The sequence below is a fragment of the Rhincodon typus genome, unplaced genomic scaffold (assembly GCF_021869965.1).
Source record: "Rhincodon typus isolate 14 unplaced genomic scaffold, sRhiTyp1.1 hic_rhity00000663, whole genome shotgun sequence".
NCBI classification, from domain to species: domain Eukaryota; kingdom Metazoa; phylum Chordata; class Chondrichthyes; order Orectolobiformes; family Rhincodontidae; genus Rhincodon; species Rhincodon typus.
In genome coordinates, this window is record NW_025966301.1 from 1,419 (window position 1) to 28,191 (window position 26,773).

The following is a 26,773-nucleotide window of genomic DNA, read 5'->3' on the forward strand; positions in this document are numbered from 1 at the left end:
GGGAGTGTTGCGAAACAAAGACACCTAGGGGTGCAGGTGAATATTCCCTTGAAAGGTGCAACATCAAGTATGCTGTTCCAATTACTCTGGTTTAAAAATACTACTGAATGTCAAGAATCACACTTTCATGGCAAGAATAAAGTACACTTATAATTTAAGAAACTAAATGAGCATTTAAACTTTCCAATATTTAAAACAAAAACACCATTACTTACTTTAGTTGCCTGCTGAATTATACTGTCCCAGACCTGATTTGGAAGCATCATATATTTTTCTATTAAATGTTCTTGAACAGCCTGGTCAGTCTGAGCACCTATCATATAGCCAACCGCTTCATAAAATGTGTGAACCTATTGACCATGAAAGTATAAACTTTAAAAATATTATTAAACCAAAGTATTCTAAAAAGGAAATCAAAATCATTTGCATGTTTGCCTTTCAATCGGCATTTTTATAAACTGTCAAAGTATCTAAATTTTTTTTTCAAACCAATAAGTAACCTTACCTGCTGTGGCTGAAGATCACAGATTATAGTATTTATATTATTCAGGATCTCATCGATGAATGGCATTACTTCACCAACTTGGACCTGAACAAAGTGGCGACGACATTTTTGTGCAATTTTAATGAAAGTATCACAAGCCATATCTTGAACTCCATCATGGGTTTCTAAATTCGTAAATCAAAATGAACATACTTTTAAAAAACTCACTGTCTGACCCAAGTTTTTTTTGCCATAAAAATGCTTGAGTCTCAAAATTCAAATGCAATTTATTCAGGAACAACAGATCATTCTTATACTGCCTTAGTAAAAAAGCTACAATACTACATCAGGAGCAGATGAAGCTCATGCAATGTCACCTTGCCAAGATTAGTGTCATCTCAAAACCAAAAAAAGTTGTTGTTTCAAGTCCTACTCTTGGGCATGACGATGTTATAGAAGTTAACTTTTAGCTTAAGACTAATGAAAGAGTATCACATCATCGCAGGAGCTGTTAAATCAAGAACCCATCTGTCTATTGAGCAGTTTACTGAAGCAAGAATAGTAATTGCTGGAAAAGCTCAGCAGATCTGGCAGCATCTGTGGAAAGAAAACAGGGTTAACATTTAAGGTCCAGTGATCTTTCCTCAGATTCCTGAAATGGCAGGACTGAGGTATGAAAAGAGATTAGTTCAGTGGAGACTACATGATGACTAGAGTGTAGAAGAATGGTGGGGGTTGGGGTGGAGGATGGTGGTGGTGGTGGTGGAGGAGGAAAGATCATATAGAAACAACATTTTAACAGAACTAGACAGTGTAAATGCAGGAAAGATGTTCCGAACAACCACTGAGCCCAGAACCGGGGGCACAGTTTAAGAATATAGGGCAGGCCTTTTAGACTGCGAAGCAGAGAAATTTCTTCACCCAGAGAGCGGAAAGCCGGTGAAATTCTGTCATAGAAAGTAGCTGAGGTCAAAACAGTGAACGTTTATGAGGGGGCAGTTAGATAATAGTTCTTACGGCTAAAGGGATCAAAACGTACATGGAGAAAGCAGGAACAGGGTATAGAGTTGGATAATCAGCCATGGGGGATTAGCCTTCACCTGTTCAAATTTACAATGCTTCTAGATCTGCTTTAGTTTTTAAAAAATGACAATGCCAGACAGACTGGTTTACTTGTGAAAGGACCTCATCAGTCAAGGCAAATAATCCACTCCTCTTGCAAAATGGAAAAAAAAAAATTTTTCTTACTTTCAAATAGTGCACAAATAGAAACTACATATTTCACAATAAACAGATTGTTCCCTTAATCTACATCTTCAAACAATACTGTGAATCCAATTGTAAAATTAATGATTCAGATGGAATTAGAGAGTTCATCATATAGCTGCAGGAAATTTCTTTTATATATGCACTTTTTAAAAAAAAACTGGTGTTTCTTCCTTTTCCAATGTAACAAACTTACCATGCATAAATTCAAAGAGTTTGTTAACAACAGTCTTTAAAAACTTCCAGTGAGCTCTCAAGAAACGTGGGTACTGACCCACAATATACATGATATTGGAAGCAATAATGGCTTTGTTGTCTTTACCCCTTTTCTGCTCACACAGTCCTAAAAGATCCTGCGAAGTTAAGAGAATAAATATTACAATTTGAATCCAAACAGAAAATCCGTGAGGATTTAGGCACTAAATTCAAAAACTTGTTTGCGAGAGAAAAGTAAACGGTATATATGCAGCAATTAACAACCTTTTTCTATCACCAGATAGGATGTTAGAAACCACTGTCTTCTAATTGTTTTCATTTATTCATGGGATCTGGACGTCGCTGACTGAGCCAGCATTTGTGCCCATCTCTAGATCCCCTTGAGAAGATGGTAGTGAGGTTGTCTTCTTGAAAACACTGCAGTTCATTTGCTGAAGACCCCCACAATGCTGACAGGGAGAGTGTTTCAGGATTTTGACCCAGCCAGAAAAGGTACAACAATATATTTTCAAGTCCGAACACTAAGTGACTTGCAGGTGCTCACATGTATTTGTTGCCCTTGTCCCTCTAGATGGAAGTGATTATAGGTTTGTAGGTGCTGTCTAATATACCCTTACTGTTAACTAAGATTGTTTTAAAAATGTTGAGTTGATCATTGGAATGAAGGCTGAAGGAGAAATAGTAAATTTAATTATTTTCTCCTTAGAATTGCTTTTGTTATAATTGTCCTTGTACATGAAATCACCAAGTTAGGACACAGATAGAACAATTTGGACCAAAAGAAAAACCAAAAGAACTGCAGATGCTGTATATCAGAGACAAAAATAGAAATTGCTGGAAAAGCTCAGCAGGTCTGGCAGCACCTGTGGAGAGAAACAAGCGTTAATGTTTCGGATTGAGTAAAGGTCAGGGTTCTGAGGAAAGTTCACTCAACCTAAAATGTTAACTCTCATTTGTCTCCACAGATGCTGCCAAACCTGCTAAGCTTTTCCAGCAATTCCTATTTTTTGTTTAAAACAATTTGGAAGTGATTATGAAGTGAAATAGAATAGAGATCTTTATTGAGGTGGATGGAGTGTTAAAATAGGGACATTTGGCAGGAGAAAAGGCACCTGTAGTCAGATTCAACTGGAACAAAGTCAAGTGAAAATGGAAGACATAAAAAAAGAGAGTACGAGTCTGAATGTAGATGGTAGAAAGGTTAGAAATTTTTTTTGAAAATGTTTGGTACTATTCAAAAAGGTATATACTTCAATGCAAGGAGTATAGTAAATACAATAGCCAAGTTGAGGGCAGATAGAAACGCTGCAGTATGTTGTCACAAGTATTACAGAAACTTGACTTAAGGAGGGACAAGAATGACAGCTCCTGATTAAAGGATTTTCAGATAAGCGAGACAGGGGATAAGAAAGGAATGGGTTTTGATCAAAGGAACCATTATAATTATCAGAAGGAGTAGTACGCAAGATGGAATAAATTAGTCTATATGGATTGAATTAAAGGAACTAACTGAAACAATGGGCTCAGTTGGCTGTATAGCTGGTTTGCAGAGACGCAATGACAAAACATTGCGGGTTCAATTCCCACACTAGCTGTGGTTACCATAAAAGGTTCTACTTTCTCAACTTTGCCCCTCACCTTGGCATGGTGACTCTCAGGTTAATCTTACCCACAATCATCTGAGGACAGAGCAGCCCTACGACCCTCTGGGACTATGGTAACTTTACATTTCACGAAGGGAAAAAAATAGGGGCAGTCACACTTGAGAATGTACTACAAACCTCCACAGTCAGAGGCAGATAGAAGAGTAAATACCTACGTGAATCTTGGAGAAGTGCAAAAACAGTAGGATTTTAAGTACCCCGCTACTGACTAAGATTATTTTAGTTTGAAAGGAACTGACAGAGCACATTTCTTGGTGTGCATTCAGGAGAATTTATTTAGCATGTGGTAAGACCAACAAAAGGAGATGCAGAAAGTTCTGAAGGGTCACTGTTCTCAAAAATGTTAACTTTGCTTTCTGTCCAGGCGTGCCGAGTTTCTCCAGCAATTTCTGTCTTTCATTTGAGATCTTCAGCACCCGCACTTCTTTATTTTATTTAAGAGAAGGTGTAGCTCTGGACTTAATTTTAGGAAATGACGTTGAGCAGGTCAAAAGTGTGCCAGTGGGAGAGTATTTTGGTTGTTGTCCTCACAATCCAGATAGCTTTAACATAACTACAGAAAAGGGCAAAGATAGAACAGGAGATAGAGTTCAAAATTAGGGCGACACTAATTTTACTAAGCTGAATGATTTAGCAAAAGTTGAGTGGTAACAGCTATTTGAAGGTAAATCAGTGTTACAGCAGTGACAGGCACACAAGGAATTCACACTCAAAGTATTAATTGTGAACACACTCTCAGAAAAATGGGTGAGATGGCCAAATCTAGAGACCCCCAGATGTGAAGAAATTTAAAGACAGAAAGAAAATGTATGTTTACCACAGAGAACTTGATAATAAAAAAATGTTGCAAGTATAGAGTATGGAGAGGTAAAATCAAAGAGCAAATTAAGGTAGCAAACAAAAAAAGACAGGAAGATATTGGCAAGCAAATCTAAGGTAAAATCAGAATACAGGAGAACGAAAGGAACAGCACACAAAAGTCCAAAAAAGTAACCTTTGTAAAGAGGCAGATGATGTTGTACAGCTCTTAGTGAAAAGTTTTGCTTCTGTCTTCACAAAGAGTGGGACGATGCATTAGTTTTCAGTTCTGGAAGAGTGTGAAGTATTCAATGCAATAAAAGTTGGACAAGAAGAAGAATGAGTGGGACGAGCACACATTAAAAGTAGTAAATCATGATGTTCGAATGCAATGTACTCCAGACTGTTAAAAGAAGTTAGGGAGGAAATAGTGAAAGGTCTAACCATTTTCCAATCCTCAACAGACTTGGTGCTGTGTCAGAGACTTGGAGAACTAACATTGCACCTTTGTTTAAAAAGGAAGCAAGGGACAGACCCAAAAGTACAAGTCAGCCAGTCTAAACTTAGTACAGGACTGAGAAAATTGTTGCAATCAATTGAGAGGGTGCATACACTGTCATTTAGAAAGGATCAAGGAGAGTCAGCTTGGACTTAACATGGGAAAACCAGGACTGACTAACTTGACTTTTTTTTGAGTAGTAACAAGCAGAATTGATGAGGCTAGTGGCATCTGTGGGGTCTATAAAGATTTTACCAAGGCTTTTGACAAGGTCCAACATGGCAGACAAGTTGAAAAAGTGCTGGGTGATGCAGCAAGCTGAATACAAATTTGTGTCAGTGGTAGGAACAAAGGATAATGGAGAAGATCAATTTTGCAGACAATAAGAAATTGGCAGTGTGGCTGATAGTGAGGCGGCTAGCTGCAGATTGCAGGAAGATCTTAGTGGACTGCTTAGGTGGACAGAAAAGTCACAGGTGGAATTCAACCCAGAAATGTAAGGTGATGCATTTGGAGTAGTCAAACAAAGCAAGATAATGTTTAACTATTAATAACTGGAGAGGAAATGAGGAATTTCAGAGTAAGTGTCTATATGCACCTGAAGGTAGCAGAATAGGTTAATAGGGTGGTTAAGGTGGCATCAGCAATCCCTTCTTTTATGAGCTGAGGTACAGAATATTCAAGAGAAGGGAGGTTATGCTGGAACTATATAAATCATTAGTTAGGCCAAACTGGAGGACTGTGCGCAGTTCTGGTCACCTCATTACACTTAATTCCACTCCAGAATGCAGACTAGAGATCTACACAAATGGTGGTGTGAAGACTAGAAAAACACAATTATGGGGGAGAAATTGGTTGACTGAGGTTGTTTCTCCTTTTACAAAAGGAGGCTGAGGGGAGATCTGATTGAGAAGTACAAAACCATAAGGGGCCTGGACAGTGTAGATGAGAAGGACATACTTAGCAGAGGTCAGTGATTAGCAAGTGTAGATTTAAAGTGATTGACAGAAAGATCATACGATAGATTAAGAAAAGTATTTTATCTGAAAGGGTGGTAGAAGTCTGGAACATATTGCTTGAAAAGTCAAAGAGGGAGAACTCTTGAGCCTTTAAAAAAAGACGCCTGTATATGAATCTCAAGTGTTATAACCTGCAGCTCTATGGACTAAAAACCGGAAAGTGGGATTAGACTGGGTGACGCATTTTTCTCAGCTGGTGCAGGCAAGACAGAATGTGCAGTCTCTTTCTGTGTTGTAAACGGTGTAAAATTTTAAGTGTTTTTACAACAGTTCAGGGCTTTGATAAGAAAGCACCATGAGTACAGAGTGGTTTTGGTATCCTTGCTCAAGGAAGGATACATGTTCATTGAAAACACTTAGGTGGTTCACTTGGCTGCCTCCTGGGATGAAGGGTTTTGCCTTATGAGGAAAGGTTGAGCCTGTGCTTATTCTAGTTTGGAAGAATCAGAGGTAATCTGATTGAAACAAAGTTGCTGAGGACTTTTTCAGGGTGTGATAATGGTTTCACCTTGGGGCTATGAGGGAAATCTAGAACTTGGGGACTAAGTGTCACTGGTCCTTGGGGTGGGAATAACAAATGCATTCTTCAGTGATAATAAGAAGTATGTACAAATATAAAATGCACGTTACCAGTATTGTGCTTCTATAACATTTGTACTTATAAAGCTTTCAGCAGGAAAGTTAACTCTACAGCAAAATGAGTTAACATTATTCATAAAGCTAAGCATAGGAGGAAATTTATAAAGCCCATATAAAACCAATCTTCTATAAAAACCTGTGGCCCATCTAGCAGCCTCCCAGATTGATTCCAGTGTTTTTGCTTCCACTAACATGCACGTAAAACCAATTCGGGTAGCAAAGGTTCTTGTGGCTACTTTTTGGTGTAAACCAACAGAAACCTCCTTTTTCCATTCTAAATTTCATTGCAATATAGACATTCAATTACTGCAGAGTAATTTAGTAGTATTATCACACTGATATCACATTCTCTAGTCAGTTCAATCCAGAATAAGTCCTCAAAGTTCCACTGCACGACCTACATTCAAGCTTTTAAATATACTGCCCAATGTTTGTTTAAAAATAAATGTTCATGACTTTGTAGTCTTTCCACATGTAATCTAATCTTCATTATGGATCTATGGCATTCAGGACCACTGGTTACAGGTACAAAATCAAATATTTAGCCCCCAGAAACAAAACCTCTATCTACTGATGATATGTAATTCTAAACAGATGGATAACCCCTTGTTTCAAAAAAGCTGTTTATAGTGTTCTTATTTAGTCTTCCTTGGGCCTACATCCCTGTTCTCAATATACAGTAAATGTCAAGACTTTTAACTACCAATTAGATGACTCCGACCTCCATACTGCTTCCTTTGTGCATCCATGACAAATCATCCATGTTTTTTTCCTATATCATTTTGTGCAGTGAATGCCATCAGCAAAGTCTTTGCGCAAAACACTTTTTGCATATACTACAGGGCATTGCTCTCAAGTTCTGTTTCTTTTTTCAAGCAACATAGTGCTGACACTTCAGGAACATACATTCCACCTAACTATATTTCAAGATATTCAATATTATCCATACTGTGGATATTACAAGTCCAGCTCTTGATGCCAACATTCACCAACTGAAGTACCAACGCGTGAATCAGTATTCTGGTCAATCAATAATATAAATTCAGATACACCGGGCATTCTGATTAGTCCTCCACACATTAGATCTGGCAAATTTATTCAAAATAGATTTTGCAGTACTCACTTTATTTACGTGTATGCAACTGTGTTACTCAAAAAAAAAACTTCCAATTTTCCAGGCAAAGTCATTAGAAATATTACACTTACTTTTATTACAGTCACCAGAAATCTCTTCTCATCTTCCTCATGCATAGCGCCGCTAATTGAGCCAATAGCCCAACAGAGGGTGTTCAAATTTTTCCATGACCATTCAGTACCATTTACCTGGTTGTGAAGTTTGTCAGTCATAATACGTTCTGTATCTGCATAATCCAAATGAGTAAGGTATACTGCAAAAAAAAAATTCCAGAACAGTTTTTCTCCTTACAGACCCACAATTGAAGGTGGTTATACATGTCTATAATTTAGACTTTGTCAAAAATGATTTACAGCAATATAGGGATAGAAATACACCATACAGGCTGTTGGTGCTAATCTACCATTCGATGAGATTGTGGCTAATGTTTAACATAAGATAATATTTTCCCATATCCCTCAGTACCTTTAATGGTCAACAACCTATCAACCTCAATTTCAAAATTAACTGACTTGGCATGGATTTCCATTTGCAGAAGAGTTCCAAATTTCTACCAGACTTTGCCTGTAGGACGTGATTTCTAACTTTACTCAACTGGTCTGCATCTAATATGTTCACAGATCCCAGAGTCCCCACAGAGCAAAAATAGTTTCTGTCCATTTAAAATCTTTTTAGGAGTTTAAACCTTGTCATAGTTAAGAACTCCAACTAATATATAAAAAAAGAGGAATTACTCCAGATGCCAAAATAGCTGATAAAAAAAAAAACGGACACTAGATGCATGGACAGGGCCATTGACAGCTGTCAATTACGAGATTCAGGATGCATTCACAAATGCACTCCAAATGTCACATGTAGGATACAGTGATGTTAGTCTAAGCACATGCACATACTGCACCACCTTTATTTCACATTGGCTTTTAAAAGTGATGGCCAATCCCATGCTGCCTCTGCTTCCACTTGTATTCCCTCGCATATCCTTGTGGTACTTCAATCTGGGGCTGGGGCTGGGGCAGGGGCAGTGCTGGTTGGTCCCAAAAGCCTCTTTGTTCTCCTCCCGGATTAATATTTAAATTAGTTATCTAACTCCAAACAGCCTTAGTGAATAGCCTCTGCTGATTCATTTCTGCTAAACTTTGCAGTTATTAAACCTGTATTCTTTCCACAAGTAATTTCCAAGATACCACCTGAGAAACGTGAAAAAAATATCATAGGGACAATAGCAATGGCCAGGTTCCCATTTCATTTGGAAGTTTTTCCACCCATTATAGTTGTTATAAAAATGTCCATTGCTTCCAAATGCTGTCAGCTTCCCCTTTGTGCATGTGTGGTCTTTCCTCCACCTAGACATGGCAGTTGAATTATTCACAGCCATATTAAAAAAAAGTTCAGCTAGCGTGAGTGTCAGTCTGTTAGAGGGCGATACTGTGGAATTGATAATGGGTACAAGGAATTGGCAGAATCAGAAGAGGCAAGGAGACCAAAACTGTACATAACACTTCAGGTGACATCTAACCGAGGCTCTATATAATTGCAGTAAGATCTTTTTACTTATATACTCAATTGCTCTTGTTATGCTTGCACGTGAATATTCAGTAACTCATGAACAAGGACACAACTCCGAGGATCAAGCTTTTTCAGTTTTGGACCATTTTAAAAAAAAAAAAACCACTTCTACTTTTGCTACTAAAGTCAAAAGCCTCACATTTCCCCATGTTGCAGTATTTGTTGAGTTTGGGCCCATTCACCTAGCCTCTCCAAATCCACTTTAAGTGTCCTTACAACTTTTGTTTAACTCACACTTCCATCTAGTTTTGGTGTCATCCACAAACTCCAAGTGTTAAATTTAATTCCCCTCCCAAATCTTTGATTATAAATTGTAAATAGCTGCGGACTAAGCACCAATTCTTTAGTACCCAACTAACAAGTCAACCAGAAAAATGATCCATTCGTTCCAACTGGGTTTTCTGTCTGATGACCAGTATTCAATCCATGTCAATATATTCCCTCAAGTTCTACATGTACTAATTTTGCTTATTAACCTCATATGGGACCTTATCAAAAGCTTTCTAAAAGTCTATCATATCATATTCACTAGTTCTCTCTGGTCAATTCTTCAAGCTGCATCCTAAGAAAACTCCAACAGGTTGGTTAAACAGAATTTCAATTTTTTGGATCCATATTAATTGTCCAATCCTACCATTATGTCCTGTTATCACATCCTTATTATAGATTCAAGTGTTTATTCTATGACTGATGTTAGATATTAGTTCAGTTTTCTCTCTCTCTCTCCTTTCTGAAAGGGTGGCAAAGGCACCACAAAAAAAAACACAAGACCTCGTGGGTAGGGATTTGTTACCAACAGGAAGCAGTGAGTCAGGATAAATGAGCCAGAGTTTTAGAGGTGGACAGCATAGAAACAGACTTTTCGGTCCAAAGCATCCATGCTGACTAGATATCCTAAATTAATCTAGTCCCATTTGCCAGCTTTTGGCCCATATCCCTCTAAACCCTTCCTATTCATATACCCATCCAGATGCCTTTTAAATGTTGCAATTGTACCAGCCGCCACTACTTCCTCCAAAATTCCAAATTATAGTATCCCAAAAGTGGCCAAACCAATGTCCTGTACAGCCGCAACATGACCACCCAACTCCTATACTCCACACACTGACCTATAAAGGCAAGCATACCAAACACTTTCTTCATTATCCTGTCTATCTGCAATTCCACGTACAAGGAATTATGAAACTGCAGTCTTGGTTTAGCGACACTCCCTAGGACCTTACCATTAAGTGCATAAGTCCTGCCCCAATTTGCCTTTCCAAAATACAGCACCTCACATTTATCAAAATTAAACTCCACCTGCCACTCCTCAGCCCACCGGCCCATCTAATCAAGGTCCCATTGTACTCTGGAGGTAATCTTCCTGGATGTCCATTGACACGAAAATTGGTGGTGTCGTTGGCAAACTTACTAACCAGGCCGCCTGTGTTCATATCCAAATCATTTATATAAATAACGAAAAGCAGTGGACCCAGCACCAATCCTTGTGGCACTGGTGGAACCCAAACATTGAGCATCAGTGAGCAGGTTGTTCCTTTGCTGATTTGGTATTTTGATTGTAGATAGTTGAGTCACAGGCCTCCAGTCTGAAAAGCAACCCTCATGACCACCCTTGAATCTTACCTGTGAGCCAGTTCTGTATTCAAATGGCTGGTTCTCCCTATATTCCACGTGATCTAACCTTGCTAACAAGTCCACTAGGAGGAACCTTGTTGAATGCCTTATTGAAGTCCATATACATTACATCCACCACAGAGTCATTTTCAATCTGGATTTACGAGGAGGACTCAACTATCTACAATCAAAATACCAAATCAGCAAAGGAACAACCTGCTCACTGATGCTCAATGTTTGGGTTCCACCAGTGCCACTTGGCTTCTGACTTAATTGAAAGCATAGACAAAAAAAAGGAAAAGGTAAACTCCAGAGGTCAGGTGAGAGTGACTGCCCTTCATTTCAAGACAGCACATGACTGAAAATGTCAAAGAGCCCTACCAAAACTGAATTAGTGGGATTAAGGGACAACTCTGCTGGGTGGCATCATACCCGAGCACAAATGAAGACAATTGTGGTTGCTGGAAGTCAGTAGTCTCAGCGCCAAGAATTCATTATAGGAATTCCTCCAAGAGGTGTCCTAGAACCATTCATCAGCTACTTCATCAATGATTGCCCCTCCAACATAAGACTGGATATTTGCACAACATTCAGCATTAGTCGCCACACCTCTGATGTTGAAAAAGACCACATCGATTTTTAACAAGACCTGGACAACATCCAGGCTTGGCTGATTAGTGTCAAGTTACATACTTTTCTCACAAGTTCATGCAATGACTATTTCCAGAAAAAGACAAATCTAACCATTGCTCCTGGGTATTCAATGGCATTATCATTGCTGAATTCCTTACTACCAACACCCTAGGAAGTTACTACATGGTAACTACAAAGACACGACAAAAGGGCTGGCCAGGTAATTGGAATGGAAGCCTAGAAGACGGTGGAGTAGCAATGAAGTAGTTTCTGGGGACAATTCAGGAGGCACAGCAGAAATTCATCCAAGGAAGAAGAAACCTACTAAGGACAGGACATGGTAACAATGGCTAACAAGCAAAGTCAGGGACAGCATAAACTAGAAGAAAAGGTATACAACATGCTGAACATTAGAGGAAAAACTTAGAAGTCTTTAAAAACCAGCAGAGGATAACTCTAAAGGCAATGGGGGCTGGAGGGAGGGGTGGAGATAAAATATAAGATTAAGCTAGTTTGTAATACAAAAAGATTGCATGCATTTTTTTTTGGATATCTAAAAAGTAAGAGAGGGGCAAGAGCAGACAATGATGACTGGAAAATTATGACAGAAAAGTAGTAATGGGAAACAAAGAAATGGCAGAAGAGCAGAATAGGTACTTTGCATCAGTTTTCACAGCAGAAGACACCAGCACTCCAAGCGAGTCGAGGGTAAAGGTGACTATAGCAACTGTCACTAAGGAAGCTGAAAGGTCTGAACATGGATACATCACCCATGCCAGATGGACTATACCCCAGAGTTCTGAAGGAGACAGCTAAGGAGATTGTGCAGGTATTGATGGTCATCTTTCAGGAATCACTGGAGTCAGGGAGGGCTGAAAATGGCTAATGTAACATCGCAGTTTAAGAGAAGGAGGCAGAACACAGGAAATTATAGGCCGGTTAGTCTAACCTCAGTCACTGGTAAGATTTTAAGAGTCCATTATTAAGGATGAGATTGCAAAGTACTTGGAAGTGCATGGTAAAATAGGGCTGAGCCTGCGTGGTTTTATCAAGGGGAAGTCAAGCCTGACAAATCTGTTAGAATTCCTTGGAGGAAGTTACAAGCAGGTTACTCAAAGAGAGCAAGTGGACACAATTATTTGGATTTCCAGAAGGCCTCTGCCAAGGAGCCGCACACGAGTCTGCTAAATAAAAGAGCTCATGGTGTTAGGGGCATGGTACTGGCATGGATAGGGGATTGGCTGACCGGCAGAAGGCAGACAGGAAAAAAAAAGGGGTCTTTTTCAGGATAGTAGCCACTGACTAGTTTAGTTCTACAGGGGTCAGTGTTGCGACCATAGCCATTCATGTTATAAATTAAACAATCTGGACAAAGGAACTGAGGGCAGTGTTGCCAAGTTTGCAGATGACACAAAGATATGTGGAAGGATGGGCAGTGTTCAGGAAGAGGTAAGGCTGAAGAAGGATTTGCTTAGGCTAGGAGAGCAGGCAAAACAGTTGCAAACACTATGGTAAAGTGTGAGGTTATGCACTCTGATAGGAAGAAGAGGCGGGGACTATTTCCTAACTGGGGAAAGGCTTTGGAAATCTGAAGTGCAAAAGGGACTTGATTATCCTAGTTCAGGATGCTGTTAAATGTTAAACATGCAGGTTCAGTTGGCAGCTAGAAAGGCAAATGCAATGTTAGCATTCGTTTCAAGAGAGCTACAATACAAGAGCAGAGACGCACTGCTGAGACGGTGCAAGGCTCTGTTCAGACTGAATTTAGAATATTGTGAGCAGTTTGGGCCCAGTATCGAAGGAAAGATGTGCTGGTGTTGGGGGGGGTCCAGAGGAAGTTTAAAAGAATGATCTTGGGGATGAAGAGCTCATCACACAAGGAGCAGTTGATGACTCTGTGTCTGTACTCGATGGAGTTGAGAAGGATGAGGGGTTATCTGATTGAAGCTTACAGAATACAGAGAGGCCTGGATAAAGAGGACATGGAGAAGATGTTTCCACTTGTAGGAGAGACTAGGACCCAAAGGCAAAGGCTCAGAGTTGAGGGATGACCCTTTTCAAACTGAGATGAGGAGGAATTTCTTCAGAGGAGGGTTAATCTGTGGAACTCAACACCGAGTGTACTAGACAGATAGATAGGCTCTTGACTGGCAAGGGGATCAATTGTTACAGGGAGAAGACTGGAGAATGGGGTTTTAAAAAGGTATCAGCCATGGCAAAGCCATTTGATGGGCCAAATGGTCTAATCCTGCTCCTTTACCTTATGGTCTTACAGTTACCATTGACTAGAAACTGAACTGGGCCAGCTGTATAAATCCTGTGGCTCCAAAAGCAGGTCAGAGGCTAGAAATTCTGCAGTATGTAACTCACCTCAGTCTCCCATCCTGTCTACCATCTACAAGGTACAAGTTGGGATTGTGATGGAATAGTCTCCACTGGTCTAATCAAGTCCAACACTCAAAGTTTGACACTATTCCCGATAGAACAGCTCACTTGATCTGGACCTGTTCCACTTTCAAATTTTATTACCTTCACCACCAACGCACAGTGACAGTGTATTATCTACAAGACACACTGCAACAATTCAACAAGGTTTTTTGACAACAACACCTCCCAAACTCTGCTATCTAGAAGGAAAGGGCAGCAGATGCATGGGAACACCATGGCCCGCAAGTTCCCTTTCAAGCCATTCACCATCCTAACTTGGAAATATACTGCCATTCCTTCACTGTTGCTGGGTTAAAATCCTGAACTCCCTTCCCAACAAAACTCCCGGTGTCTTACATCCCAAAGGCTACATCTCTTCAGGGAGGCAGCTTTTCCAGGGAAATCCAGGAAAAGCAATAATTGGTGTCATTGATTAGGTTCGCAATATACCATGACCAAATAACAAGGATATTGATAACTTGGATGAAGGGAATAAGCTTATGGCAGCTAAATTTGCTGACGACAAAGATCAGTAGGAAAACAAAGTGTGAAGAGTCTGCAAGGGATATAGATAAGTTGTTGTCAAAAATTTGGCAGATGAAGTATAATAATGACAAAATGCAAACTTGCCCACTTTGACAATGGAAAGGCTGAATATTATTTAAGGGAGACTGCAGAAATCTGTGGTGCAGAGGTTTTGGGTGCCCTAATACATGAATTTCAAAAAGCTAGAATGCTGGTATAGGCAAGTGTTAGGAAGGTCACAAGAAGACTGAATTATCACAAGTGATAATACTTTGGAATCTTCAGAAAGCAGTGGCATTTGGGCAAATGCATTCAAGGCTCAGTTAGGCAGATTTTTGATTAACAAAGGAGTTAGAGCTTATGGGGCTATATAGGAAGCAATGGCAAGGCCACAATCAGAACAGCCATGATCTCACTGAATTTACTCCTACTTATGATCTTTCAGTTGATAAAATGTCCACAGGCAAGGAAATATGCTGGAATGCTATTGTAACCACCAACTTGCTTAGTTTTAGACATCTTTATAAATATACCAGTTGGAGGAATGGAAAACCTTACCAAGAGTTTCTCTCATATTTTTATACAAGTTGATAGAGTCTGTATCCTTCATGAACTCTCGTACAACCTCGCCTTGATCATTTTCCACCACAAGTACTTCTTCTGGTTTAGCCATGCGACTGACCATTAGAAGGCGAACCTTTCAGGTATATTGTACAGATATATATATTTTCAGTCATACATACAGCGAATCAAGCAACCATCATGAACATCAAGTCACAGTGAATGATTCACATTAAACTGCAACATTTAAATATGCAAACAGCAAATTCAATAAGCTGTCAGTTATTTTCAGACAACTTTAAAGACTGTTTCTAATGAAAGTGAACTAAGAATGTTGCTCCAATAAGCACTCACTTACAATGAAATTGAAAATCATCTTAATCTGAACATTAAAGCAAACGAATGATAGACATTTTATTTACAAAAGGGCAATGAATCCAAGTGGTGTGATTTCCTCCACAGTAGTACATCTCAAAAGAACATAATGCAATGCTTATTCTAGTGATTAAACTGTACTGAAGGAACAGGACAGATTTCTATCAACAGTTGCTGAATGCTTACCTTAGATAACACTGGCAAATAAAGTTGTCTTCTTGGAGGAACATCAAAATGTTGACTTCCAGAAAGCACAGGCGATGCAGGTGTTGAAAATGGACTTTCCCTATAAAGTTCAGAAGCCAAGTGGTTCCAGTACTCGAGGCAAATTTTGAATATCTCAGTTTCCTCCACTTCTGACACAAGCAGCATATAGTGAAGAGCCTGCAGAAAATACAAAAGATATAAACTGAATTATTTTCTTTCCTCAGTTGTGCACAATGATTTAAGACAGCATTATAAAGAAAGATTTGCTAAAACTCCTACCTCCATAAGTGTTTCTCTTAGATTCAATCGTTTTTCAATAAGTTGCCCATGTTCTTTCAGAAATGTACAAAGAAATAAGCTCAAATTCTGGATGAAATTCTGTTCATCATCTTTTCCATTAGCATAAGCCACTCTAATATTGGTATTCAAAGGAAGCATCTAATAGTAAGTTAAGAAAAAAAAACTTAAGTATTACTTCCACATTAAATTGCCTACAGCCACAATTCAACTGTTACGAACAAGCTCCTTTCTGATCAAATCTAATGGCTATTATTCTTCTATGGATAAAATATAATTTACATAAAACTGCAGATTCATAGAGTAGAATCCCTACAGATTAAAAACAGGCCATTCGGCCCAACAAATCCACACCACCCCTCCAAAGAGCATCCCACCCCAACTCCTTCCTCTACCCCTTCCCCACATCTAACCCACCTAACTAAACATCCCTGAACACTACAGGCAATTTAGCATGGCCAATCTACCTACCCTGCACATCTTTGGACTGTGGGAGGAAACCCAAGCAGACACGGGGAGAACATGCAAACTCCACACAGTCACCCGAGGGTGGAATCGAACCTGGGTCCCTGGCACTGAGAGGCAGTAGTGCTAATCACTGGGCCACCGTGCTGCCCATAAAAGTCCAATGACAGATACTTTGGCTCTGAAACTAACAACCATCGTGCTGCTAGGCACACGTGAGACAGATGAAGCACTTTAAGTTAGATCTTTTTAAATTATCATTCTGAAATAAAATATTTTTTTTAATATTTAATGCTTTATATTAAATATATTTAGATCTCAATTAAGATGGCAAGGGTGTGGGAAATGAATACAAAGAAAACAAAATAAAAAGCTGTTAAAATGGCATTAAGTTTGTTTTTCAAATTCACTTACTTGACTATTAACACCAGGATGAGAATTACTGACTACTGCTGTGATACAATTCTCAACTATGTCTTTTGACAAATTGCAATTATTTAGCAAAGTCTGCATACTAACAACCCAGGGCTTCGAGGACAGAGTTGCACTTTGTTTTGGATTTACTGCAATAACATTTTTATTCTTTCAGTTCACGTGACCAAATTTTACTGCACCTTGCACTTAGCTTCAGAAGCCAAAGTAGATCTTTCCCCTGATGTACCGAAGATCCACACACAGCCATGTCTTTGTAACCAGAACATTAATGTTACCTTGCTTAAGTACATAACTGAAAAGTCCCTTCCATTTCAAAATCATTACCAGTGGCTGAGCTCCCATCATATACTTCAAAAAAATACAATTAATTACACAAGCCTGAAACATTAAAAGTATTCCCACACAATTTCTTATATTTACGAATGGCATTTCTGAACTACTTCCTTGTTTAGATATATTTTCGTTTAGGCGAGTCTAGGAGCTACATACAGGGAATGTTACAACTATTTTATATTTTCAAACTTTTAAGAATATTAGACCCCTCTATCCTGATCTGCCATTTAACACCATTAGAGCTTCTTTTCTGCTTAAATCCATTTTTATATTCACTTTTCTCTATTTCAAATCCTTCCATATCTTTGCGATATCCTCCAACTCACCACGCAGTAGGATCTGTTTTTGTCCAATTCTGTCTCTCAAGACCTTAAGAAATATGGACAGGCATAGGCCATTTGGCCTTGATCCTGCTCCACCATTCAATAGGACCGTGCCAATTCAACATTCCTCACATCCACTTACCTCATTTTCCTTGATTCCCCTACTGATTAACGATCTATCTCAGCCTTAAGTATACCCAAGGAATTTGCCTCCACAGGTATCTGTGGCAAAGAGTTCCAAAAAACACTCAACCCTCAAAATTCCTCCGCATCTCAGCTTTAAATCGGCACCTCTTTATTCTGAGGCTCTGCCCTCTCGTTCTCGGGTCTCTTACGAGGGGAAACATCCTCTCAACATTTACCATATTAAGGTCCTTAAAAACGCTATTTCATTGAGATCAGCTCTCATTCTTCTATACAGTAACATCCCAAGGTGTTTAGCCTTTGCCTACAAGGCAATCCCTCCATACCCAGCTCATCCTGGTGAACCTTCTCTGAAATTACTGCAATGAAATAATAATTTTCTTAAATAAGGCAGCAAAAATGCTAACAGTACTGCAGAAGTAGTTTCACCAACACCTTGTACAGTTGCAGTAGGCTTGCCTACTTTTTATTGCAACCTTTTTGAAATAAAGGCCACAATTTCATTCGCCTACCTGATTACCTGTTACACCCTGTGTACAAGCTTTGTGTTTCACGCACAAGTGCACCCAAGTCCCTTTGTGTTGTAGCTTTCGGCAGTTTCTCTCCATTTAGATAAAACTCTGTTTTTGTTCTCCCCTCCAAAATGAAATGCTTTGCATTTTCCAACATTATATCCATTTGTCCAACTTTTTGCCCACTTAACCTGTCAATGTCTCTTATAAACTATTTGCATCCCTCTTGCGACCTGCCTTTCCACCTATTTTTGTGCTGTCTGCAAATATGGCTACAGTATACACACTTCATTCCCCCAAGTCATAATATGCACCTCCAATTACTGTTCCTCCATCACCTTCAATTGTTCAGTTCTAAGATCTGGAATACCCTCCTTTTCCTTTAAAATAGCCCTTATTTGTTCAGTATGTGGGCATTGCTGGTTATGCCAGCATTTATTGCCCATCCCTAATTGCCTAGAGTGCAGTTAAGAGTCAACCACTTGTTGTGGATTTGGAATTATGTTGGCCAGAGGAGGTCAGGACAGATAATTTCCTTCCCTGAAGGACATTAGTGAACTAGGTGGGTTTCTACAACAATCACCATGGTCAATATCAGCTAGCGGTTTATTCCAGATTTTTACAGAATTCAAGTTTCACCATATGCTAAGGTGGGATTCGAACCCATATCCCAGAGCATTAACCTGGATTACTAGCCCAATTACATTTCCACCATGCCACTGAATCTCTTTGCTTTACAAATGTTCCTGTGAAGCCAATAGGTCACTTCCGGCACTTTTAAAAAGGCACTACAAGTTGCTATAGTTAGCCAACTATCTTTTAGAAAGCCCACATAGTCAACATCCACTAGCTCCCCTTTATCCACCTTAGTCAATACATTTATTTGCCTTTGTAAAATTACCTTGGCTTCTGATCATACTATGACTTTTCTAAGCTGATTACAAACTTTCTTATAGTTGGATTCAGCAATTTCTGATGTTTGATTTCAGGCTAACTGGCCTATATTTCCCGGAGTTCTCTCTTCTTCCTTTCTTGATTAGCAGTGTTGTATATAATTACTTTAAAACAACTGGGCCTTTCAGCAACTTTGCCAATTTTGGAGAAACGGACCAGTGCAACCACTAATCTCAGCAACTCCCTCTTTTATAATCTGAGGACGTGGGACATTGAGTCCATGAGATTTGTCAGATTGTAATGCTCAAGTTTCTCCAATACATTTTATGATGCTAATTACTATATGTTTCTCTTGTATCAGTTTAAACTTAAAAAACATAAGCCACTTTTAATATATTATTATTCTTAACTTTACAATTAAGCCATGGCCAAGCCTTTTCCCCACTCTTTAGATACCCATTTTGGTGAACATACTTAAAAGAAACAATTTAACATTTGCTAATCTTTCTTTACAGTCATATCTTTTTGTCTATTTACCCAACCAGCCATAGCCACCTCTTCCTCATACCTACGTAACTGGCATCAGGGCTTTTTGGGACTCACATATTTCACACTCTAACTTAAAATTAAATATAATTGTATTATGATTAATTTCTCCCACAGGAAATTTACATCAGATTAATTATGAACCCTACAAACATTACATCTAAAATACTTTTGTCCCAGTTGGTTCCACAATATATTATTCCAGGAAGCTGTCTTGATAGCATTCCAGAAGCAAATACACCTTTGCCAACTTGAACTGCTATTTGCTTTAGCAAGAAAGGCAACCTAATCTGCACAAGCAAAGCAGAGACTGTAAGAAAAGTAAAAAGGACACATTTTGCAGTCAAGTCAGACAGCAATCCTATATTTCAACTTTTAAACATGTATACATTACTCCAGTTGCTACCCAATGTATTCTCGACAGTCAGGACTGTTGGTCCATTATTTCCAAGACAAAATTGAAGCTGCTTTGTTTTGCCCATAAGCAACGAAGATCAACTATTTTTTATAACATTTATTTTGTCAAAATAATGTTTGTTACAGCCATGGAGTAAATGGCCATTTTTAAATCAGTTGTTTTTAGTCAAGGAAGAGAATTTTTTTTGGATTCACCCATTAGTGAGGAAACAAAGGCAAATCTTAATCTTTAGATATGTTAAAAGATTAATGAAAACATTCCTTTAAGCTTTACGTTGCCCCAAGTATCAATGTAACCCACGAAGACAAACATTTGTAATCTTTTTGCATATACTAGTGTTTGGCACAATCTACATTCAATATCTACAGATTGAGGATACAGCACTTAAATTACTGCTTTCACAAAGTTGAGTAGAGGAAAGAGAAGAGGGGATTAAAATACCTGTTTCAGTTGTATCATTGTTAGTGTAAACAGAGTAACAAATTGTTCTTCATACTGGCTGACACTCACACCGGCAATTTCTGTCAGGCACTTCAGAGTCACATTTCTGAACATGGGCACATTCAGGAACTAAAAAACAAAACAGTATGTTATTTGTTTCTGCCTAGACTAGCTTAAAAGAGGTTTCTGCAGATCCTGAAAATAAAGAATGCATTTACCTTATAGATCAATGTACTGATCAATTTTGTTTCAAAGATATATCCAAGTGGAATCCAGTTCAAGAATCTCAACAACGTTTCCAAGGTAGCTTGAACAAGCGGTGCATTTTGAGAGTTTTCCTACAATGCAAAAGAGTTTGTTGAAATCTACCTAAGTTAGTAAAACTGACAGATTTAAAAATGAAATGACTTATTTACCATGACAAACTGGCACAGCTGGAATATCTGAGAGAATTCATTGCACATGCTGCAAAGAAAGAACAAGTTATAATTAAGTTATAATAATACAGGGAATAAGTTAAAATACCATTAAACCAAGGGTGACTTAAATAAAAGTACAAGTTCAAATAATACCTGTCCTTCAAATGCTTTGCTTTAACCTGGGTCATCTGTCCACTGGAAAAATCAAACACTTCCTCACTCAGTAATTTAAGAATAATCATGTTGTTCTGGCATAAGCTCTCACTGGTTCTACTTGCACCAACAATGTCACTGATGAACGTGGGCCAATGTTTTGGCCACTCCTGTTTGAGTATCTGTGTAAATAATGATACACAAATTATACATTAAGTGCAAAATTAAGTACTGAAAAGACAGACAGTTAACAATTTCCTTCATCAGTTACCACAGCCAGTCAACCTGAAGCACATCGAGACAATAAAAAAGACCAATCTTCTTTAGGTTATGAATCTGATCAAACTGTTGTCTGTCTACAAGTGCAGAATCCGCATGAACAGGTAGTTTAAAAAAAGCTTCATAGCTTAGCCATCCCTTGCAATGATTGCCCTCCACTCAAATCTCAGCAGGAGTCAGCTTTAATGTCATTTAAACACTACAACCAATTTAGTGGGGATTTTTTTGGAAGTTCTTGTACTAATATCTCTACTCACTCAGTATCTTATAATACAATCCATTCCATAAGTAAAACAAGTATTTATTGACAATGATTTTGGCACATCACAAAATTGCATTTGACATATTTAGGAGACAGTGTATTCACTGAAGGTCAACACAGTGTGTCAACACTAAGTTCACCTTTCAGGAAACACCCATTCTGACTATAGTGAACAAGACTCCAAATAAATCATGTAGCAGAATTAAAGAACAGTCTGCTGCTCAACCTTCCTTTTACAGTGTAAAGTCAGGGTTAGAGAGTTTCCAACCAGCAATGTGTGGATACTTATTATTCAATTGTACATTCCACCCACTTCCTCCCATTTTGGCAAAAAAAGTTCAAATCTATGTGGGAAGAGGTGTCTGTTTTGAACCAATCTGAAAATATTAAATGGGAAAATAAAAGCACCAATTTACAATCAGAATAAACCTTAAACTTCAAATGTTCAGAGTACAGAACCCCTGGTCAAAACACACAAGACTCAAGAGACAGTAGTACCAGAGAATAAAAGAATTCTCGAGATATCTCTTGGTACACAGAATAAAAAAGGTAAGATGATCAAGATAAGAGGTGTGCTCAATTTGTAACCTAGGTTTACAACTGTTATGAATGTGAAGGGGGGTTGAACAAACAATACCCCTTAACCTAGTATAACTCCAGAACCTTATACTGAAGTACAAATTAGAAATCAATAAGAAATAAAGTAAGAAGCTACTATGTTTATTTTCAATTAACACTTCATTATTTTGCTGCAATAAAGTCCAGAAATATAAACACATCTAAAAAAAACTGTTAAGTGAACCTACTTACAAACCATCTTGGATCTCACCTGAACCAAAATCATATTTAGTTTTCCAATGTAAACCTTCTCCTTCTAAAATAAAAAGAAGGAATAACTCAGTGAACAATTATAGACAGAATTCAGAAACTCTACATAATACAACTTAGTGAAAACTTACCTCAATGTTAACAGGATCAGATGAAGTTTTTATAATCAACCCAACAACATATTTTTTAATGCCTACATGCAATGGAAAAGGAACAAAAAGTCGATAAGTGATATAGGAGGTTCATTCATTAGCAGTGATTACATTTGACTTTAAGACGAAAATGTTAACACCCAACCAACACACCGTTTCTTAAAAGCTGCATGCAAGTGCTTTATATTATAGTTCTAATTTGCAACACAACAGTGATCTATTTTCATATGCTTAGCACCAATTAGAGCTGGGAAGAGAAGCAAACAATGCTGGAAAAACTCAGTAGGTCGGGCAGCAGCTGTGGGGAGAGAAACAGAATTAACACTGCAAGTCTAGTATGACTCTTCTTTAGAACAGGGAAGAAATATACTTCTATAAAATTCTAAAATATTGCACATTCAAGTAAGTGAATTACTTGAATAAATATACACTATTTAAAAGGGTAAACCGATCATTTTATTCTCCTTTTCTCCCCCTCTTCCTAGGTATTAACTCAACACATACAACTATTACAGCTATGTAACAGAGGGGATTGAATAGAGTGTGCACTTCCACTGCATTGTTTTAGCTCACTGCTATTACACTTGTACAACTCTTCCTTTAGTTTTTTTCCCCTGCCTGGTTGATGTTGTGAGACTACAAAATGGTGAAAAAGAGCCAGTTTTGGTAGGAGCTTCCAGCTCGCAGGGGCAGCTTCAGGCCAATTCAAATCCAACAACTTTATCACATTTGACATCTGTTTAAAAACTACGCCACAGGAACTGAGTCAACCCACAGCATCCTTAAAGGCAAAGTCAATTACCTGTCTTGGTGTTCATGGATCCTTTAAAAACTACCAAGATCCTAACCCACAGCTTTACCAAATACAAATCAGTTCTGTCTTGAGCCATACCAGGTGTACCCAGTTTTGTTGAAATCAATCCGTAAAAGTATATATTGTGAGATATTATCGTCACAGTCATATTATATACAAACAAGTTAATAAACAAGGGCAAAACTATTACTTCTGCTCACCTTCAGTGGTGAAAGGAATAGACAGTATTCCATATTCACAGCATTTTATAATATTCTGAATATTAGGTCAATGGATCTTCATTGTTAATTTTGTCTTAACAATCAACATAACAGCTAGGTCATATCTAAAAATGATACCTACTTGCATGAAGCATACGTAAGTTCAAGCAGTGCACTCCATCCTTGCACATATTTAAAATCTATTACAATAAACATATTTCCAGTACAGGTAATGCAGTTCATACTCCCAATACGTATATGGAAATGGAAATGGAAACGGAAACGAGATTGGCACTGCTAAAGTTTTAAAAACCCACAGAACAAACTAATCGCGTAACACTGTTCCTTTATCAGTGGATTAAAATCAGGGGATTTCCTACCTAACATCATGGAAGCATCCTCAGCAAGCAAGTAGCAGCTCAGGCTCACCATCACCTTGAAGGGCAATACTGAACTGCCAACAAGGTGCGGTCTTGACACTTTCACCCACGTATCAAGAACAATTAAAACAAAATTCATTTGATTCCATTTTGACAAGTACAAGTACATTCTTCAGTTTCCTCTGATGTCAGGGTGACTGCTCAGTTGACATTACCAAAGTTGCTCAAAGCAAAAAGCACCATTATGCATGGCCGAGAGGCTGAGTGCACTGCTGAGCAAAGTGATTTCGGTTACAATTTTCATGCAATGCAATATTATCTGACCCTGAAAAACTTTGCACAGCCTTGGGATTAAATGGATAGCTGTTATGAAGAGGAATCTTTCTCAGTTTTCATTCCATTACAGAATTACAACTGAATTGAAAAAGACTAACTATAAGGAACTTCTACTAAATAGAAATGTTGTTAATTAAGGCAAAATGATGCGACTTGGGATTGATAAATCTCCTGAACTCCACAGTTTGCATCCAGTGTAAAGATATATAGAAGTATTAGCTAGACCATATTCTTTTTAACCATTCTATATTTGGGATTTGTACCACCAGTCAGCAAAATTATTCCAATGTTTAGAAGGGCGAGAGAGAGCGCATCCAGGCAACTGTTGGCCAGTCAATTCATCCATTCTGTAGATGTAACTAGAATCTATCCATTAATGAGTATGTTGTGTCTGGTAAATAGGCTACTGAAGACCAGAGAGATTTAGGCCTCCAAGTATCATTCAAAGTTGGTACAATAAGCTTAAACGAAAGACTGCTTTTACTTCAAAGGGATGCATTACAAAAAGACAGGAAAAGGCAGTATAGATTGTAAATTCTAGCAGGGCTTCGTTCAGCCCCCACATGAGCCTCAAGAAAGACATACTGAGCTTGCAAGGAGAATAACACACTCTTTAGAATAACATCAAACTTAGAGGGTTTGATGTGTATAGTTGCATAGATTTGGCTAGTATTCCCTTGAATGTATATGATTAAAGAGCGATATGATTGAGGTAGCTAAAATGTTAAAGGATTCAATACGTTAAGAGAAAATATTCCCCAATGGAAGAAATGCAGAGGGGACAAAATTTGAAATCTGCAACACTATCCAAAACACCCAGATTCTGGGAAAATTGGGAGCTTTCAAAACTGAAATCAACAGATTTTTATTATTAGGTGTTGATATCAGTTAATATGGGGCTACAGCAGGTAAATGGAATGAGCCACACGAAAACTATGATTTATTAGAACAGTAAACATACAGGATTGTACAGTTAAATTGTGTAGTCCTGTCCCTAAGAGTTAGGAGAGGAAGAGGTTTTCATCTTAATGGAGATACTAATTTGAGTAATTTACCTTCACATTGATTTCTGGGCAGAATCTTCCATCTGGTTTTTATTACATTTTCCAAGATTTGCAGGGCATAGTACTGTAATTAGATGATAAGGCAGAATGAAAAAAAAAATCAATTTTCACTCATTTAAAAACATTATCAACCACATTCTCAAAATGCTCGCTTGCCATTTCTCTAATTTCTAATGAAAGTCCATTCCTTTATTGTAAAAAGTAATCTAAAGCAAAAACTGATGTACTACAGCACCTTACACTTGAGAATTAAGATTTCATGCAATTGCTACAGCTATTTCATAAAGCTATAAATATTAAACTGTCAAGCAGTCCTGCTGTTGGTCAGGGCTCACACCAGAGAGAAATGCATCAAGTTTAGCTCAACAGTAAAGAAGTCCCACAGCCTCAAGTTTCCAACAGTTTGTAAACAAAGCGTTCCCTTATCTACCTGGTGTTGCTCTTCATGAACAGCAAGACAACCCACAGAGTTATTTACAATGGAGATCTCAATTTCCCCAGATAACTTTACTAAGTTAGGATCCACAAACATTTAAATCTTAGTTGTCAGTTAATTTAAGTAACACCATATTTCAACCATAGGGATCAAATGTTTAGTGAAACAATGAAACAAGAACAAAATATCAAATGTTATATATTGCAATGTAAGTACAGCAATAGATTTGATTCTTTAAACTTAAGCTTTTAAACAAAAATCTGGACCATGCATCAAGCATGTTTTTGAATTACAAAATTAGCTCATCACAATCGAGTTATGTTAAAAGCTAAGATAATGCTTATTAAGTCTCAAAACTTAAAATTTTCTAGATGTTTCTCTAAGAAAAGAGAAGGCAGAAATTAAGACTGCAACATTAAGTTTCAGGTCTCATGAGATTAGTATAGTACAACACAGCAACATACTAACATACTGAATGATGGGATAGCAGGTAATGGTCCACCCCCCACACCACCACCAATTTGAGTCATGCAACCCAGCGGGAAGTGGGCCATCATGCATCATTTACTACAACATAGCCACAGATCCAGAAAAGTCATTTGACCAAGTTCATTGAAGGAACAGTGTATGAAGATTTAAACTTAAATATCCATTTTAATTAGAAAAAAAAAGATGATACAACTGCTTTTGAACTGCACTGAAGTTTGAATAATATTAGTCTAAATTCAATTGCACAGGTTGTATCCTCAACCTGAATCTTTAAATTTGTCATCCTGCCAAAATCATGTATCAGCAATCAAATCTGTTAGTAACTTGGCATCAGTTACAACATTTTTATGCGGTCAAGTTGCTTAACATCAAGAATAAATCTATTGGTGAGTGAATAAGAGAATAGCAGAAATAAATAAATAAAACTACTGATCCCTACAGAAGAAATAATGCACATTTATTCCCTATCTACTAACTCTTTCCTTTAAAACAAAGTAATTGATGAACAGAATGCAGTAAAAGGGA

The 26,773-nt window shown here is 38.1% G+C and overlaps 1 protein-coding gene across 1 annotated transcript in view; it reads right to left on the reverse strand.

Annotated features, from left to right (window-relative positions):
* Positions 1-215: 215 nt before the first annotated feature.
* Positions 216-26,773, reverse strand: part of LOC109919632 (exportin-1) — a gene marked incomplete at its 3' end in the record, with an annotated part of 40,804 nt that continues 14,246 nt past the window's right edge. Inside the window, exons 4-17 of the mRNA XM_048621436.1 lie at positions 25,315-25,387; positions 22,509-22,570; positions 22,379-22,423; positions 21,009-21,190; positions 20,853-20,901; positions 20,655-20,774; positions 20,437-20,565; positions 15,908-16,066; positions 15,608-15,805; positions 15,044-15,182; positions 7,792-7,973; positions 1,947-2,103; positions 506-669; positions 216-350 (exon numbers count right to left, since the gene is read on the reverse strand). Of these exons, the coding sequence (XP_048477393.1) occupies positions 216-350; positions 506-669; positions 1,947-2,103; positions 7,792-7,973; positions 15,044-15,182; positions 15,608-15,805; positions 15,908-16,066; positions 20,437-20,565; positions 20,655-20,774; positions 20,853-20,901; positions 21,009-21,190; positions 22,379-22,423; positions 22,509-22,570; positions 25,315-25,387 (1,794 nt within the window). The remainder of the gene's footprint in view (positions 351-505; positions 670-1,946; positions 2,104-7,791; positions 7,974-15,043; positions 15,183-15,607; positions 15,806-15,907; positions 16,067-20,436; positions 20,566-20,654; positions 20,775-20,852; positions 20,902-21,008; positions 21,191-22,378; positions 22,424-22,508; positions 22,571-25,314; positions 25,388-26,773) is intronic.